General features: G+C 53.7%; 1 protein-coding gene across 1 annotated transcript; it reads right to left on the bottom strand.

The window, feature by feature from the left end:
- Positions 1–504: 504 nt before the first annotated feature.
- LOC135980317 (maestro heat-like repeat family member 5) lies at positions 505–6,135 on the bottom strand (the record flags this gene model as incomplete). Its single annotated transcript, XM_065580347.1, has 7 exons — positions 505–681; positions 1,068–1,211; positions 1,743–1,860; positions 2,019–2,156; positions 2,800–2,990; positions 4,048–4,174; positions 5,981–6,135. Coding segments are annotated over 7 exons (1,050 nt in total), but the record flags the coding sequence as incomplete, so codon positions are not given.
- Positions 6,136–7,981: the final 1,846 nt, after the last annotated feature.

The following is a 7,981-nucleotide window of genomic DNA, read 5'->3' as shown; positions in this document are numbered from 1 at the left end:
TCTGGAGAGCACCGAACCCTAGACCCCTAGAAGATTAGGGAAGGGGGTGGGAAGGCTGCTGGAGACTGGTCTGGGGAAGGGGAGAAGCAGCTGCTGGAGCCTTGCAGGGATGTGCTGCTACAAAACACAGCAGTTCTTTTGCTCTTCAGTTCCCCTGAGAGCCGGGCCATTCCCGACCCACCTCTTTCCTGCTGGGAATCTCCACCTCTTTGGGGGCTGGTGTTCTCCAGACAGCTGGTCATCTGCCCAGTGCCAGCCCCTCTCCCCCAGGCCAGGCTGCAGCAGGGGCTGGGAGCAGGGCGCTGAGGCTGAGGTTTGCCGAGAAGAGCTCTGACAGGGAGGTGGCGGAGCAGGAGATTCCCCACCCATGGCAGGGGCACTCCTAGGAGGCTCCATGGCAGGGCTGAGGGGCGGGAGGCAAGGGGATGGGGAGAGAGACACAAGGGCATCAGAGGCAGGTGGAGGGGGGGGGAAATGGGCTTCTCCTGCGGTTCCAAGCCTTACGTCATCAATGAAGGGGCGAAGGCTGACTGCAATGTCCTGGGAGATGGAGCCAAGCCCCTCCCCGTCGAGGAGGTAGATGATGTCTCCAGCTTTATGCATGGCCTCCATGACACACACTCCATTCCTGTCATCGAACGTGTCCATGATCGCTGGCAGCTGGGCCCGTAACAATTGCACCTGCAGGAATGAAGAAGGCAGCTCATTACTATCCTGGGTGACAGCCTGGAGCACATGCTGGACCATCCCACTCCCACCTATGAGAAACCACGGCTGGCACAGCCCCCCAACGGGGCAGAAAGTCATTCTCCTCTCACTCAGTGCCAACTGCTCACTGTAACCTTTGTCTTTGCTCACCCCGCCTCCCCCATTGCATCACATCTGCAATCAGGGGTCAGCTCACGGGAGCAGGGACCATGTCATGCCTTGATTCGCTCAGTAACGCACCTCCAACATTTGAGTGCCGTGCGTTAAACAACAAGGCTTGTGTGGGGATCTCGCTCTCATTTCTGAGCTATTCGATAGACATCGGCTTCCTCGGTCCCCGGGCAATCCACGCCTCTCACCTTTGCTGGCTGGAGCACAACACTGCCAAGGCCTCGCAGACTGAGCCTACGTATGATGGGATTTTTGTCCTGGGTCCATTCCATGAGCTGCGCCTTGAGCTCTGATTTTGTCATTATCGTCTCAATGGAAGGACTCTGGAGCAACTGGAAAGAGCCAAATCAACATCCGGTTGAGGAGCAGAGGTCTTCCTGTGGGGTCTGTTCCCTGGACAGTCATCTTTACCAAATGGCCACTTACTCCCATACAAAGTCTCTGGTGTGTAGGGAGCCAGTTGCTGCTCTTTCAGTTGGTTCATTCCCAGAAGTTAGACTAATGTATAAGTCACAAATAAACCCGCAGGGAAAGGGGAATCTCCAGGCCCCATTGAGTGCCATGGAACAACCCCTGGGGCAGAAGAAAAGCAGACCCCAAGAAAAGGTGAGGAGAGAAGCATGGCCTTGGGGCAGTGGTGAAACATCTCCTCTTGTCATATGATCCCATCTAGGCACATCCAGCCAGGGGCGATCTCACCCTGTCTCTCCCTCCCTCTCTCTGCCGTGCCCCACAGCCATCCATGTGTGGAGAGGAGCTAGCTGGCTGTAGGCTGCTGAGCTCCTGACAATGTGCCCCAGAGCTTACTGGCCTGAGCTGCTCTGCAGAAAGCCCACTTGTGCCTGTCAATTAATGAATCTCACCTCAGTGCAGAAAGTCATGGCGATATGTCTCTGCTCATCCTCCTTCTGACTCTGGACAATGGTGACGGCCTCTCTGAAAACTGCAGGGAGCTGAGGGTTCTCAAACTCGATCATGGCTCTGGAACATGGAACAGAAAGTCCCTTGTGGTTATCAAGGGGGAGAGAGAGTTCCTCACTAGTTACTGGGCTGAGATGGCAGCTGGAACAGAGGAATATTTCACACGGAAATCCCATTGCCAAGAGAGACCCAATGAAGAGGAAACTTTGGGCTCCTACCTTGCAATTAGGCCAACACCCTGCGAGTAGTAATATCGGGAGGATATCATGTCCCAACCCTGCTGTAACTGGATGCCGGCAAATTCCTTCCAGTATCCGGGCATGGAAAAAAGAGTCTTCACAGCCTCCACTGACGTGCTAAAGACAAAAAAATCCCAGTGTCAGGCAACGAGATCACCCCCAAGCATGGCAAATCTGCACAAGCCCTGGGACACACAGCATGGTCAGCAGTAGCTAGCGACCCCGAGGATAGATCCAGTGTGATATCATGGTGCTTCCCTTCCCAAGGGGCCCTGTCTACACTGCAGATTCATTGAGTTTGTAACCAGTTACTGACACTAGCTTCTTAAGATGGTTGGTGTCATCACTCAATACGGTTGAATACTTGATTCTTTACTGTGGCAGGTAACAGGACACAAGCGGGCATGTGCGGCCAGATCCTTAGTTGGTGTAAGCGAGCAAAGCTGTGTCAGTTTACAGCACCTGAGGTGGCCTCTGGCGCTCTGTGTTTCCACTGACGCTTTGGCAGGTGGCACACGGGGATGGATGCACAAACATGACTGCTGCCTGACTGTGGAGTGAAAGCAGCTGGCCTGTGGACGGAGTCAGATGAGCGAGTGTGACTCACAAGAACACACGGCTCTCAACCCTTTCCCCTCAAGAGAGACCTGCACCGAACTGAGCCTGGGCGAACTACAGCACCCGAACAAATGATGGCCATGAACAGAGCACACGTGTTTAGCAGAACAAATCTGTTCTTCCTTCTCCTTTCAGTCATTACCTTAGGGGGCTGAGGCAGCTGGACCCCTCCTCGGGGCTGGATGTCTCGCTGGCCCCGTAGGTCCCTGGCAAGCGCAGCTCCATCACATACTGCACTTGCCTGACGCAGAGGATGAGCATCTGGGGATACATTTCCAGGATGGCTTCTCGGTATCCCCACAGGAAAAGGACCTCGTAAATGGTCCTCATTGCCTGGAGGGGGGAAAGAATTTCAGTCAACTATCCCAATCTGCCACCTGCCCCCATTGCCATTCGCTATTGTCCTTTTCTCATGTCTCATTTCCTCCACAGGGTATTAGAAAAGAGGATTGGCTCCTGAGAGGGGAGGAGACATTTTGAGGCTCCAGAACCATCACCCATTCCTGGAACGAAAGCAGGATGGAGCCCTATGGAAAGATCAGAAGAGTCTGGATGACGTTATTCCCCGTTGTTTCTCTTAATGGTGCAGACCCTGTGCTTTGGCTTTCCAGCCATGACTGGACGGGCTGAAACCATCCTGAGGAGATCCGTTCGCATAGGCCCAGTGTTTCTGGCCCAGTCAAAAGTACTGGACATCTCATGATCCCATGCTGGGAAGCTCTCTAGTCACAGTTTACAGAGCCAAGAGACACCGGAACTGCAGCTGCTCACTAAAGGGCCATCTAGAGCAGAAGACAACTGAGCCAGGGGACCAGCAGATAAACCACTTCAGATCTGTAACTTTTACCTGGGGGAAACTTTCTTTACACGTCTTTGGTTTGCTAGGAGGTGGCCAGGACACACTAAGGCCTGGTCTGCACTACAGAGTTAGGTCAACGCAAGGCCGCTCACCCAGCATCACCCTAACTATGGAATTTCCTTCCCGTCGGCAGAACTGCCCCTCGGTTCCAAATTAATAACAATAATAATTAAAAATCTCTCCACGAGTGGCAGAGAGTCCAGGTTGATGCAGTTAGGTCGATGCAGTGTCAGTGTAGACACCGCGTCGCTTACGTCAACTGGCTTTCAGGAGCCTCCCCACCCTGACCGTACAATCAAGACAAGCGCTTCTGGCGAGGACGTGCACTGCCGACACGAGCAGCAAAGTGCAGACACACACAAGGGATGGAATTGCTGTGGCGGCTGTATGCCGAGGTAAGTTAGGTCAACTTCATTGTGTAGTGGAGCCATGGCCTGAAGCTAAGAAGGGGTGAAGCTCCCGCGCACACACAGATGCACCATCCTCCCTGCGGTGGCGGGTTGGCAAAGTGACATCTCAAATCTCACTTACAGCCAGAGACACATTGCCGCTCTTCTCCTCCCGGCGTCTCTGCTGGAGCTTGTCCAGCAGCTGCTGCAGCACCTCCCTGGTGAGCTGTGGTTCTTCACCCAAGGCCTTCCACAGCTCAATGGCACATCTGCAAATTCAGAAACAGAAGTCTGACCTTCCCTGCTTGGCCACCTCTTGCCCTCCCCAGGGAGAGACTTGGCATGTAGGCAGGAAAGGCATCTCTCAGAGGACACACCGATTGGTGCAGAGAGGCTGAGGCAGGGCAAGTCCCTTCAGAGAACGTTGTATTTATTCCTTTCCCCTAATGGGCTATTGTTCCTGAAGCTACAACCGCTGTTTCCAAGACAGTGACCATGTACTGACCACAGAGTGACCACCAAACTGTGACCCCCAGACTGTGCAAAATTCTGCTCTGTTACGCTAGGGTCAATCCCGAGGAACTTGCCTGACCTCACTGGAGTTACTCTGGCTATTTGGGGGTGTAACTGAGACCCAGCGTTTGGCCAAGTGTCTCTTAACAGCTCAATCCTACTGCAGTGTGGTGGGCGGGGTCAGACACTGAATCAGAACATGCCCTGATAGGAGAGGACTCAGGAGTTTGGAAGGGGAGATTGTACTGCCCAGTGGGACAGAGATGGAAGGAAACTAGTACTGAAATCCCCCTCCTCTCTTCTCTCCATTCTTGCTGATCTAAGCACTGCTGGTCCTCGCAGGCATCTGCAGAGGAAGACTGCAGATGGATCCAAAAGACTCCAGTCATTGGACTTCCAAGTTTGGTGAGGAAGGTCGGACATGGTGGTCAAGCCCTGGGGACATTGAGAATTAGGTTGGACAAATCAAGAGTAAATGGCCTGGATTTGAGATCTTCAGGAAGCTTGGCTGAAATTCTGTGCCAACGCTGCCGAGTTTCTATAGCTTCTGAGCACAGACCCTGGAAAGCACTGTGGCTGTTTCAAGGAATTCAAACCTGAAAGGTTTACAAATCAAACATTCAAATCAATATGAAAACCAGCACTGTATTCCTCTGGTAACTGCATTGGGTAAGAAAGTCAATTTCTTTCGTGCTGCTCTTCAATTTGCTCTCCCATGTGACACAGATTTGTCTGTGGTCAGTGCAGAACTGCACTGCAGAGGATGCCGAGGAAAGCCGGCGTTTTGACCTCTGGCTAGGGTCCAGTTGGGTTTCACGGCCCCTAGGCACATGGGGATTGTGTTATAAACACCTCAGCTGGATGACTCTGCAAAGTGATCGGCAATAACCAGCAGGACTCAGATGAAAAGAGGCACTCACCCCGCTCAGAGCCATTATTCCCGGCTGTCTGCAGACTCAGGCAGGCTGCACTGCATTTATGCTCAGGTCATGTGTGGATGATTTTTTTTTTGTTGCAACAATAAGGGCTGGAAATTTGTGTCTTAAGAGATTTATCTCTGCTGTACAGCTCCATAAGGATGAGTGCATTTTCTCAGCACTTCCTCAGCCATGGAATAACTAGGGATCTGACTACAGGTAACAATCCTGCACTGGTCCCCAGGGGACAGACAGATGGGCCTCATGGGCCTTTTCCATCTCTGCCCTCTCTCACGCAATAGGGAGCAGCCAGACCTCATGACCCAGGGATGTGGAGTGAGCCCCAAGTCATTTATTGGCCCTGTACTGGATCAGAGAGCAAGTGGAGTGACCCATCGAAATCAGGACAATGCTGGAATTCTCCAGAAAACTGGCACGTCTCCATCCTGGGGACTGCAGGAGGAGGGGTTGGCTCCTCAGTGGCTGTGCCTGGGCATGTCCTCTTAGTGAGAATGGACAGCTCTCTTCACCGCAGGAAACTCCCTCCAACTGTGTGAGCCTGACAGACCCTTCCCGGACGGTGGCCTGTCAGTAGGAGCAGGAAGAGAAATAATGGCCCGAGGTGATAACAGAGCAGCTCCCTACCTGTCCGATGACAGCGTGTGCGCCACACAGCTCAGAACCACATCCTGGGGGTGGGAGCGAGCCAGTAAGGCTGTGGCCCTCAGCGCTGCTTTTCTGGCTCTGGGATCACAGACGTCGTCTAGCCACATTAAGATCCTTCCAACAACGTCTCCAACCTGGAAGAAAGCCAGAAAGTTGAGGGATGGATTTATCAATGAGTGACCTCCTCCCAGGTAACCCTATCTGGCAGCCCTGCAAACTGCCTCTCACCTCACTTTCCCATCTCTACTCCTCCATAATCTCAAGAAAGAGGCTTTGACAAGTACAGGAACCCCAGTCTTCCTGAGGTCTGGTTTAGCACCTTAGGCTCAGAAACACACACAAAAGCCTTCCCCAAAACCTGACCGTGGGCACAGCTCAAACTCCCCTGATGTCCCAGGGCCTTCCCTGCCTTAGCAAACTGCTCGCAGCCCTGCTCTCAAGGGCTTCCCTGCAGGAGCCTTTCCTCCATCTCTGCAACTTCCTGTTGCTCTTTCTACCACGATCAGTTCCTCCAGACCAGTGGTTATCAACCTAGTTTCCGTGTGGGCCACATCCAATACTATCTCTTTGCCCCTGAGGATGTCCCAGGTAGAGAAGCACTGCTCCAGACCCAGCTGGTTCTACGGATGTACCCCAGAGCCCATCCCAGCGATGGCAGGCAGGGCTACGTGGATGGGACTAGCCAGCTCCAGGCCCCAGCCCTATGGAGAACCTCTACACTGTGGGATTTTAAAACCTGCCGTAACAAATCTTAAAGCCGGGTCTCTAACCTCGGGCTCAGGCTGTGGCACTCAGAACAGCAGTGCAGACATGGTGACTTGGGCTGGAGCCCAGGCTCTGAAGCCCCCTCCTCCCCTGGCTTCAGAGCTCAAGTTCCAGCCCAAGCCCAGAAGAGGCTGCATTGCTGTTTGGCCCCACAGTGCCAGCCCTGGGAGCCCAAGTCCATAGGGCCAGGCTTTACGGCTCCTGCTGCAGAGTTTGCAGCACAGGGTAGACAGACCCGAAAGGGACAAGCCACCCCCTAGGGCTCTTCCATGAGGAATCGATCATTGCTCTTTCCTCTCCTGAACAAGGAGCAGGAGCTACAACCCGGGTGGCTGGATTCTGTTGACCTGTTCTGCTAGCAGGAGGTAGAGCCCGGCACAAATCAATCTGCTGATCGAGGGGCCATTTGTTAACTTCCCGCCGGGACCTGCTGGAAACAGGGAACTTGGCCAGAGACAGGGACGACCTGCAGGGAACCCGAGGAACAGGCAGGTTTGGGGAGGAAGCTCAGGCTGAGGATTCGGTTCGTTTATGAGTCTCCGAGTTTCCAGGAAAGCCAAAGCCCAGGAAGGGAATAAGTCTGCACTGACGCGCCACGGGCAGGCGGTATTTGGAGAAGGGCGGGAATGTCACCTATTTCCAGGCTGAGTGATAAAAGGCAACGTTTAAAGAACTGTAGGGAACATGAACCCTGATTCCTTTCTCAATAACCCACCTGCGCAGGCTTGGGCAAGTCAAGGAGCTCTCTGGACTTCAGTTTCCCCAGGTGTCCAATGGGTTCAATTCCTACCTCCCAGGAGGGTGGTGGAGTTTCATTAATCAGGGGAGTAAATGATACCGAGAGCCTCCTATCCAGGGGATGTAGAAATGAAGTCTGCCAGAGACCTCCCTAGGCCAATCTAATTCAGGGGGGCAGACACTCAGATCTGTGGGGATGGGCAACAGGATCAGAGCTTGGGAGAGACAGAGAGAAAAGTGCAAAGCCAAATTCCTCCTGATACTTCAGCTGGACAAACAAGGCCCTGCAGCATGTCTGAGGAAACCATGTCTGCTCCTGGAGCCTAATGTGGAGGCCCATCGGCAGACTAGGTAAGTGCTGCGCTGCCAGGGCTGGGGCTCTCGGCACCTTCAGTGTGGCTGGGCTGTCCTGAGGGACGTGTCAGAGCTCCAGCGGGCAGAGAGCACGTTACAAACCTGACGCCGCGGATCCCCGCG

This window comes from Chrysemys picta, unplaced genomic scaffold (genome assembly GCF_011386835.1).
Source record: "Chrysemys picta bellii isolate R12L10 unplaced genomic scaffold, ASM1138683v2 scaf2633, whole genome shotgun sequence".
Taxonomy (NCBI): Eukaryota; Metazoa; Chordata; order Testudines; family Emydidae; genus Chrysemys; species Chrysemys picta.
This window is presented reverse-complemented; position numbering and strand designations above follow the sequence as displayed.